This window comes from Amia ocellicauda, chromosome 19 (genome assembly GCF_036373705.1).
Source record: "Amia ocellicauda isolate fAmiCal2 chromosome 19, fAmiCal2.hap1, whole genome shotgun sequence".
Classification (NCBI taxonomy): Eukaryota; Metazoa; Chordata; class Actinopteri; order Amiiformes; family Amiidae; genus Amia; species Amia ocellicauda.
The window spans coordinates 25,098,390-25,120,399 of NC_089868.1; the positions used below are offsets into that span (position 1 = coordinate 25,098,390).

The 22,010-nt window shown below is 40.3% G+C and overlaps 2 protein-coding genes across 2 annotated transcripts; both read right to left on the reverse strand.

Annotated features, from left to right (window-relative positions):
- Positions 1 to 222: 222 nt before the first annotated feature.
- Positions 223 to 15,762, reverse strand: LOC136715040 (uncharacterized). The gene is made up of 18 exons (XM_066692712.1): positions 15,296 to 15,762; positions 11,966 to 12,125; positions 11,635 to 11,790; positions 10,746 to 10,906; positions 10,299 to 10,475; positions 9,917 to 10,058; positions 9,586 to 9,773; positions 9,269 to 9,410; positions 8,732 to 8,904; positions 5,181 to 5,405; positions 3,954 to 4,113; positions 3,644 to 3,799; positions 3,280 to 3,440; positions 2,752 to 2,928; positions 2,214 to 2,355; positions 1,846 to 2,033; positions 636 to 777; positions 223 to 398 (listed from the first exon to the last, which is right to left on the reverse strand). The coding sequence occupies exons 1-18, from the start codon at positions 15,491 to 15,493 to the stop codon at positions 223 to 225; spliced, it is 3,024 nt and encodes a 1,007-aa protein (XP_066548809.1). The 5' UTR covers positions 15,494 to 15,762.
- Positions 15,763 to 15,948: 186 nt separating this feature from the next.
- LOC136714716 (cytochrome P450 2J2) lies at positions 15,949 to 21,839 on the reverse strand. The gene is made up of 9 exons (XM_066692319.1): positions 21,500 to 21,839; positions 20,305 to 20,464; positions 19,301 to 19,456; positions 18,944 to 19,104; positions 18,401 to 18,577; positions 17,895 to 18,036; positions 17,380 to 17,567; positions 16,808 to 16,949; positions 15,949 to 16,567 (listed from the first exon to the last, which is right to left on the reverse strand). Exons 1-9 carry the CDS (start codon positions 21,752 to 21,754, stop codon positions 16,392 to 16,394), a joined length of 1,557 nt encoding a protein of 518 aa, XP_066548416.1. The 5' UTR covers positions 21,755 to 21,839; the 3' UTR covers positions 15,949 to 16,391.
- Between the last annotated feature and the right edge of the window lie 171 nt (positions 21,840 to 22,010).

Here is a 22,010-nt window from a genome sequence, read left to right on the forward strand (position 1 = left end):
TAAAAAAGTCTTAGACTACCTAAACTGAGAGCAATACACTTCCATGCAATTATGCTTTAAATAGATTTCCTTAATTCAGAAGGATTCTTTGTCCAACGTCTGGTAAAATATCTATCCATAACAATGTGTATAATGTATAAGTTCAGTAATTATTATTATTCGTTATTTACTGTCAGCCCTTTTAAAAGTATTTCCCCTGAGAACGTATCAGCATTTCTTCTCTCAGCGAGACACTGCACAGAGCCTGAAGGCCTTTGGGCAGAGTGTCGCTCCCATCCTGAACTCCAGGCTGGGCTCCTCTCCAGGAGGGGGAGTGAAAGTGAACCTCTGGAGAAAGGAGGTGAAGAAGAGGAACAGCTCCATCCGAGCCAATGATTCCCCCAGACACACCCTCTTCCCTGTAAGGAGAGAAGAATTCATTATTTTGTTTCCATTAAAAAAATGATTTCTATTTTTAGCAAAGAAAAAATGAAGTGCTTTAAGAAGTATTTAAATGGATATCACCCTTACTGGTGTACGGGTAAAAATAACTTCATATTGATTACAAGATTAATGAATCTTGTGGTAAGTCCATAAGTCCACTATGGAGGTAATTTCTACAGCTGTACACTGGAGAACAATAAATAGGAAATTACCAGCTGAGAACGGCATGAATGCATCTCTCTTCACGAACTTCCCATCAGCGTCCAGAAAGTGTCCTGGATTAAATGTGTCGGGCGTTTCCCACTCACTCTTGTCAAACAGCACTGAGGTCAAATTTGGAGTTATTATAGTACCCTAAAGGTCAGGAAGACAGAAAACAAATGCACATCTTCAAAACATCTCCCAGAGTTGCACACCTGCCGTAAGGGGGAGTTGGGAGCAGCATGCTGGGCTTTCAGGTACTGTGAGCCCCTGCTGTAGACGGCTAGCTGGGGAAATCAGTTCCCTAATTAAATTTCTTTACAGTTCTGAGAATCTATGACCGGGGTCGGGAACCTTGTGTATAAGAAATATTATATAGAAATGCACAAATAACAACAGCAGTATTGAGCTGGCAGTAATTCTGGTAGTTATACAGCATCAGTAGGCTAGCTGTAGCCCAAGCTAGCTGTAGCCTACATAAAAAGCTCCATATTTTGTTCACTGACAGTGGTGGTTTCTAGCACTATATAACAACAGCACAACAGTTGAGAAAGGAGCATCATTAGCAAGTGATTAGTAAGTGTATTGCACCCCGACTTAGATTGATGAGATTTTTGTTGCTGTATTGTTTTGCCAAGTGCATTGTAGTTACTGTCATGACTGGTGAGATGAAGCTCCATGCAGGCTGGTTCTTATGTTGTTCAGATATGAGAAGGGCTGCACGCACGTGTATGTTGAGTCAAACATTGTCAGCACGGCAACACTGATGCATGAAGGAGGCGGCTACGGCTTACAATTAGAATTCAGCTCTCTGAAATGTAGGCTGACTCAGCACCCTCAATCATACTAAAATGCATGTCTCTTACCTAAATATTGAACACATTGTATTTTATACATTCAAAATTAGACAGTCAAGTATACTAATCAGTTAAAAATGATTTAGTTATGTTTGAGGGTGAATTTTCAGTCAACATTTGAATATTTGGGTGCCATATAAAATCCTGAAAAGAGCCAGAAGTTCCCGACCACTGATCTACTAGCAAGGGGGGCACTTTGCTCGATTTGTGCCAAGAAACAGCGGATCACCTCCTGCATGAAGACACTTCAGCAACTCCCTAGGAACAAACCTGACAAGTCTTACACTGATGATCTGAGGAAAAGTAGACATACAGCAAAGACGCCTGGTATAAGAAGCAATGAGTGTACTGCTCCCTCTCTCACCTTTGGAATAAAATACCCTCTCAGTGAAGTATCTCTTGCTGTCATGTGGGGAACGTTCAGAGGAACAATGTTGCCGATCCTCTGGACTTCATGGATCACAGCGTCTGTGTAGGGCATGCTGGCTCTGTCGGCCGTGGAGGACGGACGTCCCTGTCCCACCACTCGGTCTATCTCAGCCTGGACCTTCTCTGAGAGGGAGAAAAGGTCAGGTTTACTAAAGTATAATTAGGCATTAATGTGGATACTGATGAGAAAGCATAATTGAACATCATCACGTAGGCCTTCTTAACATATTTCATGGGATACGAGTTTGAATTCAATGCTTTTTATACAGCTGGCTGCTGGATCAAATTCTACAGAAGTCTTACTCTGGATCTCTGGGTATTTGATCATGTAGAGGAGACCCCAGCGCAGAGTGTTTGATGTGGTTTCAGTCCCGGCCGCGAACAGATCCAGGGTGCAACATGCCAGGTTTTCCTCATCAAAGCCTGCACTGGAGTCCTCTGTACCCTGCAGGCAGAAGGACACCCATCAGCGTAAATCAAGAGCCTCCAAAGCTCTACATTCATATAGAAGTAATTGGATGAGCTACATGCTGCTGAACTAAGGCCTGTGTTGACCTACCAGCCAACCTCAAAGGCAGGATGTTAGTATTCAGTTAAGAGTGCACAAGATCCATTTCAGAGAATTCCTACAATATAATGTGCTTGAAAACATCTGCCGTTTCTTCTTCAGGTGGAGTAGATACCATTCAGATGAATCCTTGACCTTCAACAACCCAAAGTTCCCTCAGTGTACTTCATTAGACACCAAGCAGCTCTCCTTGACCTTCAGCCTTCCATTCATTTCTCCAATCATCATAATTTCCCAGATTATCCCCTTTTCACCATCACCTCACTCCATTACCTTTCCCATCTCAGTCAGGTAGCAGTCAATGTAGTCCCGGGGGGCTGCCGGGTCCCAGTCCTCTTTGTGTTCTTTGATCTTAGACCTTATGAAAGAGATCATAGTGGCCCAGTTTGAAAGGACTTTCTGGTGTGATCCGGGTAGTCTCCTCATTACGAAAGGGATGACATTGTAAACCTAAAAACAGACGTGAATTAATTAATCTCATAACTTTTGTAGTACTGTTGTAGAACCTGGCAGATGGTAAGAGCTGCAAGTCGCAGTACAGTCAGGGGGTAAATCTACTATATCCGACACAGAATCGCTTTGTTTCTGCACAGAACCCTTCCTCCTAGCTTCCAGTTTGGGGAACAATCAATTTGAACTGATTCAAACCAAACCACAAGGCATTAAACTCAATTCTTCAATTATAAACATTTCTACAGCAAGATCTGAGAGAATAATCCATCCCTTTAAACTGTCAGTTACATTGGGGCTTTGAAGGTCTTTTTAGATTTAATCAAATCTAATGAACAGAGCACTCTTTACCTGGGCTGCCCATTTCCCTTCAAGATAAATGGTCTCATCAAAGAGCCGCAGCAGCTCCTGAAACTGTGCGTCGCTGTACTCGAACCGCCCACCAAACACCAGACAGCAGATGATGTTGGAGACGGCGTTGTTAATGGTGAACTGGGGGTCAAAAGGCCTTCCTGAATTGCCAACATAAGAAAGGGAATCAAGTAAAATAATTCACTAGTACTAATTTACACTTAATAAAGATTAATTTTCTACTGGACTTTCCCCCCTGTTATAGCCTCTTTGGAATAGGATTTGTTTTATTCAAAATGCTTCTCCATTGTGACCCTCCTGCAAACCAACAGAAGAACGACAAGGCCAGGACTGCAGTATTTACCCAGCTCCGTCTCAAAGGCCTCGTTCAGGACCCTGCATTCCACGAGGATCGAAGCTTCCAGATTCTTCTTGCCGAGTCCAAAGTTCCTCAAGGTAGACAAAGCAAATCTTCTCTGTTGCTTCCATGAGTACCCATTGGACATTACCAAGCCAGGATCTATTGGAAAAAAAGGTTCATCAACACGTATAGCTTTTCTCACTGTATATACAGCTTTTTCTTTTACCACTGTCTTTGGAAAACACATAGACAGTGCTCACCATGAAACCTTGCTAAGTAAAGAAACAACACAACATAAACTGAAGTAAATTACCTTTCCTTGGGTACATGTCATCACATATTGGCAGCGATGGCCGATCCACATAATCGTCTCCATGTTGGACCAAAGCCTCCTTGACCAGCTTGTAACCATTCAGGATGACAATTCTCTTTCCAATTCGAAGGCTAAAAATCTCTCCATATGTTTCTGCAAGCTGCAAGTATGTGACATTGCGAGTCAAATAATTTATCCAGTTTACAGTAGATAATCATGAGAATAAAGAATCCTATAGAACACATCAGACTATTTTTAATACACATTACACACTCACCCCTGCCTACCACATTGTTCAACTGTACTTGTTAATGGGAGGGAGTTCAGTAGAAAATTTGAATGAAATAAAATGGTCAGAAGTGTCTGAAAAGATTAGATTTTAAATTCCAAAGAGATGGAAAAAAGCTGCACTTTTTGCACAGTAAAGCCACTGGCATTAGGCTGTCGTTAGGATAACACAAAAGGGGTAATAAGATTACTGTATCACGACCCAAAACACAGTGACAAATGCCCGATTACAAGGATCCTGAGCAATAAGAAAGGAACGGGAGACAGGCGGAGAGCAGCGCTGATTGGAGCAGGAGAGGGAGGAGCTCTTCACTGATTGGCTCCCATGTGAGAAACAAACCGCAGGCTTTTGTTGACATCATTATGCAAATGAAGCCGGTGTTGCATCCAGGTCAGCATCAATCTCCCCTGCGATCATCGCACACGAAACAAATCAGCCACATGCACTCGCTACTATGTATACACACACATACATACACATTTATAAAATGATTGATTTAACTTTTTTATGAAACCAAATAATTAAATAAGTTTCGGGATTGGTAAAAATACATTGTTTCAGGCGATATTGTGTTTGTTATCTACACTTTTCACGACGTCTATTCAACCTGAAAGCAACGTACATTTCCAAGTCGATTAATCGTTGCCAAAACCACGTTGAATAGTATTGCATTATTGTTGATCCACCTTGCAACTAGATTTCAACCACTCATCTCCTGTCTGCACCTGCGCAGTTTAACGGGGGATGCAGGAATCCATGGGGATGCTGAATTGGTTAAAACACCGACTCATATTGGAGACGAATATTAGAAGGTTTACGGTAGTTTTACTGTTGTTTATCTTTGCTTATAAACAAATACAACACGCACGGACACGAGATACACTACACACATAGGCTACAGTTACAATCTCATGACATGCGGTCCAAGCTTCACTCACCTTCTTCATTTGCAGATGCGGTTGTTTCGAGTCAAACATGAAGAGATCCCCGAAGAAGGGCAGCCCCCGCGGGCCGGGGGGGAAGTTTGTAGGAGTCCTGTTCCTGTACAGGTCGGCAAGAACCAACACAACGAAGACCAGCAGCAAAATGCCCCGGACATCCAGCAGATCCCACACAAAACCACTCGCCAGACCCATTGACCGCGCCGGTAGGGATTCCTGGATTTACAACTGTGTTCAACTATTGCAACACAATAGCAATGAAACAAATCAATGTTACATTAAAATCCCAGTTTGTTACTCGAGCTGCTGTAAGTTAAACTGTCGGAGTGACCCGCTGCGCCCGGCTTTGACAGACAGCTGGGGGCGGGACAAGGTAGGGGTTTAGCGGAGGCATCGGCCAGTGATTGGACAGTCGGCCTGTCACACTGATTAAGGCAGGTAAAGGTGTCTTTTGTAATCGGCGGTTCTGTCGAGAGACACCTGATAAAACCACAATTACCTGTACAAAAAGCCTTATAAGAATTTATACCTTAGGAAAAACTCGAGCAAGGCCAGACAACGTCAATTTGAAGAGGATAAACTTCTCATCCTGAACACTGACTGAAATATGTCCTTATGTAATATCAGTATCATTTACAGACTTGAGAAGTGGACTTCCTTATCCATCAACAATGAAGAGGAAAGACTCAGTAATACGGTGGTGAACAGAAGATCAGGAAAACCAACAAGTATGAAGAAAAAGAAAGAACAGAATACATTTTTTTTTAATTCAGTCTATTTCTTGGCTACCACCCAGAATACTTTTTGCAGTGAAAGCTGTGGTAACTTACTGACAAATTATTATTGTAGCATTTTGTTACTGCAGGTGCTATACAACATCAATAAAAATAATAATTGATTGAAAGTCAATCAATCAGAATTACAAAATAGATTTTACTGGATACGGATTGCTGCCATTACCATTTATTTTGGGGTGTATTGCTGCCACACAAAAAAAGGTTTGTAGTTCAAGACCATTTGTAGTTCTTATGGGTAATCTCGTGATATGACAGAACTGGATAGGAAGGGTAAAAAGTTAAACTACCATACCATATTACTTGTGTGAGTCCCTCAGGATGCAGTGTGTGAAGAAGGCATCTGCTGGCTCGAGTTACCACAAAGCCCTGTTCAATGCATTTAAGGTGCATCATTTTATAACCATGAAACTTCCTGTGTTGACCTATTCCTGCCATCACAAACAATGCTACTTGAATTAAATCTGACTTGAATTTGCGACAGTACAAGTGTTTTTCTTTTAAAACCCTTCTTAACATTCCCATACTGAGCACAGTTCAATTTACGTGGCTCAAACATTGTAATATTTCTTTAAAGTAAAAGTGGACAATGTCTTACACACCTGTCAATCCTGTTTGGCTTAAAACTAGCATTTTGTCTGGTACATGTTTCTAATTAGAATATTTTGTGGCAACATTTTTTTATTTTCCTTGTGCAAGAATTCACGGCACCATTTCTGTTTTTGTTTTGTTTAATGAAGACACGATGAAATACAGCAGACCTTTAACTAAAGAGATGTGTTTTTGAAACGATTTGAAACAGATGTTTTTATCCTTCCTATCCAGTACCATCATATTGCGAGATTACCCATAAGAACTACAAATGGTCTTGGACTACAAACATTTTCCTGTGGCATTCTGTATATGGCTTCTGTAAAATTATGGTGTCAATAGATTTGCTTTTTATTCTCAAAATTATTCTTTGGCCAGATTGTGCCGAAATAACTATCCATAACCAGGGTTGGGGAGTAACGGAATACAAGTAGCGGCGTTACTTAATCAGATTACAGAGTTTGATACTTGTATTCCGGTTACAGTTACTCCTGTCAGACGAGTATTCTGATTACCGATACTTTTTAAAAAGAGTAAGAGATTACTGATTACTTCTATATCATTTACATGAAAGTGTACAAGTGTAAGGAAATTGTGCAAATCTGAAGGGACCCACATGTAGTATTTTTGCAACATTGTTTTTATTTACGCTCTCTAGCCAAAGAGTGGCTGATTTGGCACCATTGTACAACAGGCAGCAGAATGGAAGTAACACACAGGTCTACCACATTGTGCCAACATAAATTAGGTTTCTACAACGTTGCGGCAACATTGCGTGTTAACAGGGATTTAACTCGTTGAAGTACAAGTATAGAATTATACTTGACATGCGAGTAGAAAATACGCATTTTAATTAAAAAATATAATAAATATGATGTAATAATTACATACTTTTATGAAAGCATAATAAGCAAAATGGCAACACAGGCATAGTATAACCAAAAGCGTTATCAATTGTTTGCATTTGCAGTAATACCTTATCTCCTATTCAAAATTAAGAAAAATCTACGTAAATTACAAATAATTCCTGTGCATCCTAGCTGGTTCTGTGATCATAACAATCAAATACTTAATATAATACCAAAATAACAACAAACAATGTGTTAATAGTATAAAACAAAATAAATCACATAAACTGCATGAACTCGGCCTAACCAGTGCGGTGCTCTTTAACAGAGTGTGTGTTCAGGGGATCCTCACATGTCAAAACTTTAAACTTTTACAAACTGATAGATATCACTTAAAAGAAGGTAACACATGAATAATGTGTTAATTGCAGAAACAAGATGCATAACATTCATTGATACCTAAAAAATACCGCCCTAATTGCATTTATTTCAATGTGTGTTTTCTGTGTTTGAAACTTGTGACTATTCTCATGCATAGAAAAATGCAATGCATTTATATCCCCTTTGTTGTAGCAAGTTGCTTGATCCGTGTATCTTCACAGATAGAACAAAATAAACTGTAGACTTTGTAAGCATTTAACATAGTGATGATGTAGAGAAGATATCTGTTTAAGTTTTCAAGAAAATGCGTTTCACATATCACTAATTAGCAGAAAACGAACCATGCGCCTGCATTAAAATGACAGTGAATGACATATACCTTTGACATTAATGCATTTTTTATACGTCGGATTGATTTCGATTTGTAAAAATGTACAGGGTATCAAAATGCAGTTTCACTTGTTTAAAAATGCATACACTACAAAATGCAAAGTATAATATGCAAGAAAATTAAACATGCACATTGTAATTACCATTTTAATTGTATGTACTGTGGATAAAAATAAACAATTTCAATACGTCATCCATATTAGAATGTGTAGTACATTTTGTTTCACTTCTTGAATTCAGCTGGTTTTGTTTTTTTTTTTAATAAAGGGGAAAAAGTATTCCAAAAGTAATCTAAAAGTATTCTGATTACGTTACTGATTTGGAGTAATGTATCGGATTAGGTTACAGATTATTTTCAATACAAAGTCATCAGTATTCTGTAACGGAATACCTTTTCAAAGTAATCCTCACAACCCTGTCCATAATAAGGTGAAGAAAATGTGTATAATGTAAAAATCCAGTAATTATTATTATTCATTATTTACTGGCAGAAGCCCTTTTTAATTGAAATCCCTTGAGAATGGTAACAGAATTTGTTCTCTCAGCGAGGCACTGCACAGAGCCTGAAGGCCTTTGGGCAGAGTGTCGCTCCCATCCTGAACTCCAGGCTGGGCTCCTCTCCAGGAGAGGGAGTGAAGGTGAACCTCTGGAGAAAGGAGGTAAAGAACAGGAACAGCTCCATCCGAGCCAATGATTCCCCCAGACACACCCTCTTCCCTGTAAGGAGTAGAGAAGATTGCATTATGTTGTTTCCATTAAAAAAATATGATTTCTCTTCTATTTTTAGCAAAGAAAAAATGAAGTGCTTTAAGTTTTTAACTGGATAACACCCTTACTGGTGTAGAGGTCAAAATAACTTCATATTGATTACAGGACTAATAAATCTTGTTTTATAGTAAGTCCATAAGTCCACTATGAAGGTCATTTCTACAGCTGTACAGAAGTATTTAACTTGATATCACAGGAACTTTTAACAATTACTTCATATTGATGACAGAACTGATAAATCTTTCATAATAGATGTCCATGATTGTGGTCATTTCTACAGCTGTACACTTGAGAACAATAAATAGGAAATTACCAGCTGAGAACGGCATGAATGCATCTCTCTTCACGAACTTCCCATCAGCGTCCAGAAAGTGTCCTGGATTAAATGTGTCGGGCGTTTCCCACTCACTCTTGTCAAACAGCACAGAGGTCAAATTTGGAGTTATTATAGTACCCTAAAGGTCAGGAAGACAGAAAACAAACATATTCAAAACATTTCTCAGTGCCCTTGCTGTAGACGGTTTGCTGGGAAAAGCAGTTCTGAGAATCTATGAGAACAACAAGAGTGGGTAAATATGTATAGCAAAGAAGCCTGGTATAAGAAGCAATGAGTGTACCGTCATCTCTCACCTTTGGAATAAAATACCCTCTCAGTGAAGTATCCCTTGTTGCCATGTGGGGACCGTTCAGAGGGACAATGTTGCCAATCCTCTGGACTTCATGGATCACAGCGTCAGTGTAGGGCATGCTGGCTCTGTCGGCCGTGGAGGGAGGGCGCCCCTGTCCCACCACTCGGTCTATCTCAGCCTGGACCTTCTCTGAGAGGTGAAAGGACAGGTTTACTAAAGAATAATTAGGTGCTAATGTGGGCACTGATGATAAAGTATTACATTTCAAAATACATAATTGGTATCTTCCACGGACTATGAGTTTGAATCTCAATGTGTTTTGTACAGCTTACTCTGGATCTCTGGGTATTTGATCATGTAGAGGAGACCCCAGCGCAGAGTGGTTGATGTGGTCTCAGTCCCAGCCGAAAACAGATCCAGGGTGCAGCATGCCAGGTTTTCCTCATCAAAACCTGCACTGGAGTCTGCTTCAAACTGTAGAAAGAGGAAAACACAATTCTCACAATATAATGTGCTTGAAAACATCTGCCATTTCTTCTTCAGGTGGGGTAGAAACCAATCTGATGAATCCCTGACCTTCAACAACCCAAAATTCCCTCAGTGTACTTCATTAGGCACCAATCAGCTCTCCTTGACCTCCAGCATTCCATACATTTCTTCAATTATCACAATTTCCCAGATTATCCCCTCTTCACCATCACATCACTCTGTTACCTTTCCCATCTCAGTCAGGTAGCAGTCAATGTAGTCCCGGGGGGCTGAAGGGTCCCAGTCCTCTTTGTGTTCTTTGATCTTAGACCTTATGAAAGAGATCACAGCGGCCCAGTTCGAAAAGACTTTCTGGTGTGATCCGGGTAGTCTCCTCATTATGACAGGGATGACATTGTAAACCTAAAAACAGATGTCAATTAATTAGAGTCTCTTATCTTTTTAGTTGAAAGTAAATACAATCTGGCAGATGGCAGGAGCTGTAAATCACAGTATAGCACAGAACCCATCCTCCTAGATTTCAGTTTGGGGGAACAATCAATTTTAACTAATTCAAACCAAACCACAAGACATTAAAATCAATTATATAATAATTAAAATTTCTACAGTAAGATCTGAGAGAATAATCCATCCCTTGAAATTGTCTGGGATATTGGGGTTTAGAGGTTTTACCTGGACTGCCCATTTCCCTTCAAGATACATGGCCTCATCAATGAGCCGCAGCAGCTCCTGAAACTGTGCGTCGCTGTACTCGAACCGCTCGCCAAACACCAGACAGCAGATGATGTTGGAGACAGCACTGTTAATGGTGAGCTGGGGGTCAAAAGGCCTTCCTGAATTACCAACATAAGAAAGGGGAATCAATTAAAATAATGAACAAAGTATTAATTTACACTTCAAAGTTTTATTTATTTCCTACTCTCTCCCCACCGTTATATCCTCTTTGGGTTTTAAAGCATCTGCTTCTTCTGTAACTTCAGTCCACAATATGAACAGCAGAGCTATTATGGCAAGTCAAATCGTTAGATGCATTTTAAGATAACTTTAAATCATTTACAGATATCTCTAAATGAATTCGATAACTCCATTTACAGATATCTGAAATTAGAGCAAATCATTTCTAGATATATCTGTAAATCACTTGCTGCTCATTGGGCTACATACAGGAAGTAATTTGCAGATATATCTAAATGATTTACAGATATCTCTAAATGAGCTGGAAGTCATTAACAGACATCTATAAATGTATTTCAAATATCTTAAAATTAGATATCTTCAGATGATTTGAAGATCTCTAGATTAATTTAATTAATCAAAGGCACTTGAGATGAAATTTTGAGATCTCTAAATATTTAAAGATATCTTTACATATACAGAGATATACTGAAATGCGATTGTAGATATCTCTACATGATGATTTGGCTGGAAATAGAGCTCTACCCAAGCAGGCAGAACCAATACTGACAAGACAGTGTGCTACAAGCCCCGCCTGACTAAACTCAGTAACCCGAACTCCTGCAAACCAACAGAAGAACGACAAGGCCAGGACTGCAGTATTTACCCAGCTCCGTCTCAAAGGCCTCGTTCAGGACCCTGCATTCCACGAGGATCGAAGCTTCCAGACTCTTCTTGCCGAGTCCAAAGTTCCTCAAGGTGGTCAAGGCAAATCTTCTCTGTTGCTTCCATGAGTACCCATTGGAAACCAGCACACCAGGATCTATTTTAAAACAAAAATGGTTACTCTCCATGTAGCGGTTTTCTCACTGTATATACAGCTTTTTCTTTTGCTAATACAAATCAACAAAAAGAGTCTTTGGAAAACAGAGAGACAGTGCTCAACATGAACCATTGCCACGTAAAGAACACCACAATATAATTCATTGACATGTTACCTTTCCTTCGATATACGTCATTGAATAATGGCAGCGATGGCCGATCCACATAGTCGTCTCCATGTTGGACCAAAGCCTCCTTGACCAGCTTGTAACCATTCAGGATGACGAATCTCCGTCCAATCCGAATGCTAAAAATCTCTCCATATTTTTCTGCAAGCTGCAAGTAAGTGGCATTGTGAGTCGAATAATCTCTTCAGTTTACAGTAGATAATTATGAGAATAAAGAATCTTATAGAAAACTACAGACTGCTTTTAATTTCTTCCTTGAAGCAGATTTATTTATTTTTATTATTTCCACTTAAATCTCAGCCAGCTCATTGACTCCCTGTTTACGTCACTCCGCATTTGCAATAGGTATTTTCCCTACCAAAATTGCTAACACTTTTAGCTTTCAAACACATTTCATTTAAAAAGATAACATATTAACGTTATTAATCTTTCAAACTAGCCTTATAGTGAGTCATCATGAGTTCCAGAAAATTAAATTATCTACGAGGTGAGGCCAGTAGTGCATCTGAACACGGCTGTGTCCCGTTTTGTGAGGCTTCCTCTAGTTCAATTCTGTGTTGAGCTTTATTTCATACTTTCTCTACCATGGAAGACATATTCAGCGTGAGGGGTTCAACATACACCCTCATATAGGGTCTGTAGTCGCCATTGAAGATTTGAGCCTAGCTCCCACCGGCGTCCCCTAAACGGTATTGAAATAATGAATTGGTCATTGTATTGTACAACACCAATAAGATAAGATACCAGTTCTGTACAACATGAAAAATCAATCAATATATATATATCCACTGACTGTGCCGTCACTGGTGAAGGTGTCCTATACTGAAACACATGGGCACAACTGTACTGTGCCGTCATTTCACCCGTCCTAGTCTCCAGTGCACAGGCGCACACAGCGGCTGTCCTCCTGCGTCTCCTCTGCCTCAGCTTCACCTTCTCACAAATGCATAAAAGATCAGCAAAACCAATGAACAGTAATGAGGGCGCACTCTCTTCCTGCAGCCTGACCGTTTAAAACTCCTTTTAAAAACTCTTATCGCTGTTTCAGTCTCCACTTCAGTTATTCAATAGGGCTGTACGAGTTTAAACGTTTAAACAGTAAACGTGGAGAAAACTATATCATACAAAAATAAATGTAATATACGTTTAAACCTCCCTTGACAAATCAAGTGTGTGTTCTCATGTTACATCTTTTTCAACAACTTACAGTCGGGTTGGGCGATATTGAAAAATACCTATTGCGGGTGAGGGATGTACAACATCGCAGGGTGGTGGTTCGAGTTGTGCAAGTGCAGTGTGCTGTGAGAAAATGCATTTTGTTTCTTCAATATAAAGCTTTGCCTAATACCCTGCAGCTGCGCTAGAAGCTGTTTGCGGTGAGACAGTGTTCAAGATGTGCATCACGTTGATCACAGTTGATCACAGTCAAATACACTAATTGAGATGTGTAATTATGGTCGTGCTGCGACGCTTGGACATATTATTCCTAGCATAGTCATCTTCATTTTATCATTGTAGGCTATTTTATTTTTGTACATGTATTTGGTATATTATATTATATTTATTTATTTATTTATTTATTAGCAGATGCTCTTATCTTTTGTAAGTCGCCCTGGATAAGGGTGTTATGTAAATGCAATACAGTATACAATTATAGATCAAAACATACTAATTTCACACAAGTTGTGAAGTCATAGTTAATAGTTCAGGGGAAGGGGACATAGGGGTAAAGAATATAAATAACAGTAGCAATGTAAAAGCAAGTTGTTCTATGAAAACTAGATATAAAGTGCACATTTACAGGAGAGCTGAGCCACACAACAGGGGATGTGATAGGAGCTTTCAAGGGCTCCAACGTTTTGATATATATATTTATTATTTAAACGAATAGGGAATTTAAAAGTTACTTTCGTTTAAGTGAAACATCGTTCTTTAACCCTCTGAACAGCTAAAAGCAGCATGCATGTATGAGACGCAGAGAGCAAATGAAGCAGATTATCATAGATGATGTGAGTCATAAAATAATGCAAATACAATATAAATGTAAATTTACAGAAACATAGTTTGACAGTTTAAACAGTTAAACTATGGATTGACTTTTTAAATTAAACGTTAAGTTAATTAAACGTAAATCTACAGCTGAAGATTAACAGCAGCAATGTACGTTTCTAAAACTTTGTGGCAACGTTGCGTGTTAGCAGGGATAAATGTCAGAGCCGATGTAACTAGAAATATAGGCCACATTTTGAAACCCTTCTCCTTTCTGCTTGATGGAGCAACAGCGAGGCTTGCATACCATGGACATCTTTCATGGTCATCCTGGGGAGCTGCTGGAGGCATCGGGTGTAGAAAGTCATTTTCATTTTCAATTGCCCGTGCATAAAGCCTATGGGAGTCCGGCGTTTGTATTACATATTAAAACATGTAAAGACATCTCGGAGTCATGGAGGGTACGGAAAGTACCTTCACTGTATATATTTGTTTTATTGTAATCGAAATCACATTCAATGTGTGGTACCTATACACTGTATTGAAAAAAAAAAACATCAATGGCTTGTTTATGTCGCAATTGACTGTTACGTCACTCACTACAATTAACAGCAATGCAAATGTACGGTATATATATATATGTAAATATTATAGCTCTGTCTCCGGCGCGGCACACAGAGCGGGGATCTGCTGGACTTGCATTAGTGGACAGAGACGTGCTTGGAGACACGGACCCAGGTGGACTGGACTGAGTGGTCGTTACTGTGCAGACGGTCGTCCTCTGAGTCCCTTAGTCCGCTTGTGTCACCTGTTTCTGTGTCCCTGGCAGAAGGAGCCTGGCACTGCCGCCCTGCTGAGCCCCGCTCCTCTAGCAGCACACTGAATATTACCAGTTTGGTTGCTTAAGTCCGTTTTCTGTTGCTTTGAAACTTGCGCATACAATATGAGATAAACTGCAATAAAGATGTTAGAAATAAATTGAACAAAACAAACCTAATGCGAGTTTTTGAAATAAATACAAAAATAGGCCTATATATCAAAAAAGAATAATGCATTTTCTAAAACACTAACAAATGTGTATTTTGTGCGTTTATTAGAGACCATCTTTTTTCTTTTCTTTTTTACATTATCATGCAAATCAACACGGCGAATAATGGAGACGTATATTATATGTTTTACGGTAGTTGCAAGTTCACTCTTGGATATCTTCACGACTGCTGTTGTTTTTTTTTAATATAATGAAACAAAAAACAGCAAGCATTTAAATGTAATACACTACTAATTATAAAGGATAACAATCTCATGACATGCGGTCCAAGCTTCACTCACCTTCTTCATTTGCAGATGCGGTTGTTTCGAGTCAAACATGAAGAGATCCCCGAAGAAGGGCAGCCCCCGCGGGCCGGGGGGGAAGTTTGTAGGAGTCCTGTTCCTGTACAGGTCGGCAAGAACCAACACAACGAAGACCAGCAGCAAAATGCCCCGGACATCCAGCAGATCCCACACAAAACCACTCGCCAGACCCATTGACCGCGCCGGTAGGGATTCCTGGATTTACAACTGTGTTCAACTATTGCAACACAATAGCAATGAAACTAAAACAAATGAGAATACAATTAAAATGCCCGTTTAAAATGACGGTTAAAGTTGGTTAAAAGCTAAAAAGTAAGTAAAACTGGTTGATCCAGCTGAGACCGGGCTTTGACAGAGCTGGGGGCGGGCAGGGAGCGTTTAGTGGCGGCAGCACTGCGATTGGCAGACGGCATCCCACACTGATAAGGCAGGTAAAGGTATCTTTTGTTTTGGGCTGTGCTGTCGAGAACAATCCACGCTTTCCTGCACAAAAGCCTTGAATTAACTCTTACCTTACCTAAAATGCGAGCAGGACTTGAAAACAATTCCAATTCTCAAAACATCTGATCACTTTTGTGAAATCAATATCATACACAGATCTGGGAAGTGGAATTCCTTATCAATCAACAACTAAGAGGAAACAGTAATACATGGTGCGCAGAAAGTAGTATGAAGTAAAATAAACAACAGACCACATTTCAATTAAAAACGTTTTTTTTTGCAATGAAAGCTGCTAATTTAGTGACAAATTATTGTTGCATTTTGTTGCTGAAGATCTTATACAAAATACTAATTAATTAATGATTGATTGAAAGTCAATTTAATTCCATCAATCAATCAGCAGGACAAAATAGATTTTAATAACAAACAACTAAAAATCTACTTTTTCCCAGATAAAGCTTAATGTATAATTTGCACTTCCTTGAATAACATGTGGTAGTCCAACATTTGGGTGGGGAATAGAATAGAAAGAACACTGAAAACAGCAACAGGTTCCAGGAATGTCTGTTACATAAAATATACACATGAGCGTGGTATTCCAAAACAATAACCCTTTTAAGAGTCTCCTGGTTCAGCGAGGCACTGCACAGAGCCTGAAGGCCTTTGGGCACAGTGTCATTCCCATCCTGAACTCCAGGCTGGGCTCCTCTCCAGGAGGGGCAGCGAAGGTGAACCTCTGGAGAAAGGAGGTGAAGAAGAGGAACAGCTCCATCCGAGCCAATGATTCCCCCAGACACACCCTCTTCCCTGTAAGGAGAGAAGTTTCATCAGGTTGTTTCCATCAAAAAAGAGGAATATTTTTCTTCTATTTTTAGCAAACAAAAAATGAAGTGCTTTAAGAAGTACTTAACTGGATATCACACTTGCTGGGGACTTTTAACAATTACTTCATAATTACTGCAGAACTAATAAATAATCTTCATGGAAAGTCCACTATGGAGGTAATTTCTACAGCTGTACACTTGAGAACTATAAATAGGAAATTACCAGCTGAGAACGGCATGAATGCATCTCTCTTCATGAACTTCCCATCAGTGTCCAGAAAGTGTCCTGGATTAAATGTGTCGGGCGTTTCCCACTCACTCTTGTCAAACAGCACAGAGGTCAAATTGGGAATGATCAATGTCCCCTAAAGGTGAGGAAGACAGAAAACAAACACACATCCTCAAAACATTTACCAGAGTTGCACACCTGCTGTAACGGGGAGTTGGGAGCAGCATGCTGGGCTTTCAGATACTGTGAGCCCCTGCTGTAGATGGCTTGCTGGGGAAATCAGTTCCCTAATTCATTGCAGTGAGAATCCTGCTTTCACCTTTACTGATCTGTGAATCCATGAGAGCAGCGAGGGGGACAGTTAGCTCTACTTGTGCTGAGAAACAGCAGATCACCTCCTGCATGAAGACACTTCAGCTGCTCCCAGGAGGTCAGCATGAATCATGCTGGGAAGAACTACACTGATGATCTGAGGCCATGAGTGGAAAGTAGATGATGTAAATATGTACAGCAAAAAAGCCTGGTATAAGAAGCAATGACAATGAGTGTACAGTTCCCTCTCTCACCTTTGGAATAAAATACTCTCTCAATGAAGTATCCCTTGTTGTGACACGGGGAACATTCAGAGGAACAATGTTGCTGAACCTCTGGACTTCATGGATCACAGCGTCAGTGTAGGGCATGCTGGCTCTGTCAGTCATGGAGGGCAGGCGTCCCTGTCCCACCATTCGGTCTATCTCAGTCTGGACCTTCTCTGAGAGGTGAAAGGACAGGTTTACTGAAGTATAATTAGATGTTAACGTGGGCACTGATGAGAAAGCATTACATTTCAAAATGCATAATTGAACATGATCATGTAGGCATTCTTCATAAATTCCATAAGACATGCATTTGAATTCAACTAAATGCATTTTATAGAGCTGGCTGCTGAGCATAAATGTAGGCACAGTTGAGAAAGCATTACGTTTAGAAATACATGATTATGTTCAGTCTTAATATATTCTATGGTATATAAGTTTGAATTCTACTAAATGCAACTTTATACAGCTGGCTGCTGGATCAAATTCTACAGAAGTCTTACTCTGGATCTCTGGGTATTTGATCATGTAGAGGAGGCCCCAGCGCAGAGTGGTTGACGTGGTTTCAGTCCCGGCTGTGAACAGATCCAGGGTGCAGCATGCCAGGTTTTCCTCATCAAAGCCCGCACTGGAGTCCTCTGTACCCTGCGGACAGAGGGACACTCATCAGCGCGATCAAGAGCCTCCAGAACACTACGTTCATATAGAAGCAATCAGGAGCTACATACTGCTTGTGTTCCTGATCCTGTGTTGACCTACCAGCCAACCTCAAACATAGGATGTTAGTACTCAGTTAAGAGTGTACAAGATACATTTAGGTAAACTGACACAACATAATGCGCTTGAAAAATTATGTTTCTTCTTCAGGTGGGGTAGACAGCCCAAAGTTCCCTCAGTGTACTTCATTAGACACCAAGCAGCTCTCCTTGACCTTCAGCCTTACATTAATTTCTTCAATCATCATAATTTCCCAGATTATCCCCTCTTCACCATCACATCACTCCGTTACCTTTCCCATCTCGGTCAGGTAGCAGTCAATGTAGTCCCGGGGGGCTGATGGGTCCCAGTCCTCTTTGTGTTCTTTGATCTTAGACCTTATGAAAGAGATCACAGCAGCCCAGATCGAAAGGACTTTCTGGTGTGATCCAGGTAGTCTCCTCATTATGACAGGGATGGCATTGTAAACCTAAAAACAGACCTGAATTAATTACAGTCTCTTAACTTTTGCAGTACTGTTGTAGAACCTGGTGGATGGCAGGCACTGTGAATCACAGTACAGTCAGTTGGTGCATCTATTGTGTCCGACACAGCACTGCTTAGTTTCTTTGTAGAACAAAACCTATCCTCCTAGCTTTCAGTTTGGGGAAACAACCAATTTTATCTGACTTCAATACAAACCACAAGACATTAAAAGCAATTATACAATTATGAAAATGTCTACAATTATATCTGAATGTATAATTCATCCCCTGAAATTGTCATTAGTGATACTGTGGCATTGAAGGGATCTTTAGATTTTAACATCAAATGTAATTTAGATAGCGTTGTTTACCCAGACTGCCAATTTCACTTGCAGATGCACAGCCTCATCAATGAGCCGCAGCAGCTCCTGAAACTGTGCGTCGCTGTACTCGAACCGCTCGCCAAACACCAGACAGCAGATGATGTTGGAGACGGCGTTGTTAATGGTGAGCTGGGGGTCAAAAGGCCTTCCTGAATTACCAACATAAGAAAGGGGAATCAATTAAATAATTCACAAATACTAATGTACACAAACAGCAGAGCTACCCTTGCAAGCAGAACCAATACTGACAAGACAGTGTGCTTCAAGCCCTGGCTGACTAAATTCATCAACCAGAACTCCTGCAAACCAACAGAAGAACGACAAGGCCAGGACTGCAGTATTTACCCAGCTCCGTCTCAAAGGCCTCGTTCAGGAACCTGCATTCCACGAGGATCGAAGCTTCCAGATTCTTCTTGCCGAGTCCAAAGTTCCTCAAGGTAGACAAAGCAAATCTTCTCTGCTGCTTCCATGAGTACCCATTGGATACCAGCACACCAGGATCTATTTAAAATCAAATTAAAAAAGGCTAATCACTGAAGAGGAAAAAATAATCTTTCATAAAGGCACACTGGCACACATTAACATAACTGAAGATGGATTGGGGACCAGGTTTATGAAAAGAAAATAGCTGGGTACAACTCTCAATCACAGACAGATAAATAAATACATAACAAAAGAACCATTAAATAAAAGTTATGCAACCTCTTGCTATGATCTCCAATCCATTTCTGTCTCACCTTACACAAATATAATTGATTGGTTGTGATAGATTACACACTCCCAGGTCCCACCCAGCACAGTGCGCACCCTCGTATGCCCATCAAAACTACTACACTACTAATATTGTAACAGTTTTGGTAAAACAGATGTACAGAAAAAGGGGGAAAAAACACCAACTACACAATCGTACAGAGCAGGGTGAATGATAACAATTAACACATTTTTAGTTAACTATAGTACAGTCTCAAACTGACCTGCCAGCAGCCCTTGGGCCGCATATTTATTAGCCTGGGCAGCGCTGGCTTCTGATCAACATTACAATATATATGGCTATATTTCTGCCAATGCTTTAAGAGTTGCTTTATTGCTTCATGGGTGATGGGGTGCTCTTCCCTTGAATACAATGAGTAAAGTATCTGGAGCTGAGAATCAACTGGAGTCCTGAATCTCTGTGGATAAAGGAGTATAAAACCACTACAATCACCATGTATAGCTTTTTTCACTGTACATACAGATTTTTCTTTTACCACTACACATGAACAAACAGTGTCTTTGGAAAACAGAGATGGTGCTCACCATGAAACCTTGCTAAGTAAAGAACAACAATATAACTGATTGAAGTAAATTACCTTTCCTTGGGTACATGTCATTACATAATGGCAGCGATGGCCGATCCACATAGTCGTCTCCATGTTGGACCAAAGCCTCCTTGACCAGCTTGTAACCATTCAGGACAACCATTCTCTGTCCAATCCGAAGGCTGAAAATCTCTCCATATGCTTCTCCAAGCTGCAGATAAGTGATGTTGTGAGATGAATAATGTCTTTGGTGTACATCAGAATAAAGAACCTCACAGAACACTTCCAACTGTTTTCAATTTCTTAATTACATACATATCCATACCTGCCAACTGCAATGCACTAATGTGGAACTGTGAATGATTGTATTATTATTATGATACTGATTTCATTAAAGTGCAGTATTCTGTTGCGTGACCAGTGTCCACCGTAATAAATCTGCTAATCACACCCGTTTTCAAATCAGAAAGAAAATTGTAGAAGAATGTCCATTATTAAATACACAAGTACATGTTAAGCTAATTAATTAGATTATTAACAAAACTTAAAACGAACTCGGATTGGATTTTCATAAATTACATATTATGCATTTCTATAATAAATGTGCCGAGGGTGATTATGTCTACATAACAAACTGGTTGGTGCAGTTAAAACACCAACCAGTACGTTATGTAGACATAATCAGCCTCGAAACATTTATTATAGAAATGCATAATATGTAATTTATGAAAATCCAATCCGAGCTCATGCATGGAGAGATTCAGGTATTACCCATGCAAATAGAAAAATAACAGTGTATCAAGTGAATTGCACACATTTAACAATGTATACATCAGTTGTGCGGTTGGGCTTTCAAAATACAAATGTTACGATCAATATGAACGTGCGAGACGTGAGCTGCGAAGGGAAGCCTCTTCCCTGATTGGACCAGGCGAGGGAGAACCTCTTCCCTGATTGGACCAGGCGAGGGAGAACCTCTTCCCTGATTGGACCAGGCGAGGGAGAACCTCTTCCCTGATTGGACCAGGCGAGGGAGAACCTCTTCCCTGATTGGCTCCTGTGATAAAAACAAACCGCTCTCGGATTGCGCGGAGGGCAAGTGCATAGTCAAACGTAACTCTTGGATTGCTTCAAATTAGTTGACTCCCTTTTATATTTATATTAAAAACAACCAGCATTAAAATTAAATTCACTACTGCTACTAAAGCATAACAATCTCAAGAAATGCGGTCCAAGCTTCACTCACCTTCTTCATTTGCAGATGCGGTTGTTTCGAGTCAAACATGAAGAGATCCCCGAAGAAGGGCAGCCCCCGCGGGCCGGGGGGGAAGTTTGTAGGAGTCCTGTTCCTGTACAGGTCGGCAAGAACCAACACAACGAAGACCAGCAGCAAAATGCCCCGGACATCCAGCAGATCCCACACAAAACCACTCGCCAGACCCATTGACCGCGCCGGTAGGGATTCCTTGTGTTCAACTATTGCAATTAAACTAAAATACATTTAAACGCCTGTTTTAATGAAATATACTCGAGCTACTGCAAGTAAAACAAAGGACCGTGAAACTGAGTGACCCGGCTTTGACAGACAGCTGGGGGCGGGACAAGGGAGGGAGGCAGCGCTCAGTGATTGGACAGTCGGCCTCCCACACCGGCACAGAGGAGTGTTTTTCTTTGGTTGGGCGGTCATAAAACAATCCAAAAAATACTGGTAAATATGGTTTTATCAGGTTAATAGAATTGAATTAACTCTTACCTTC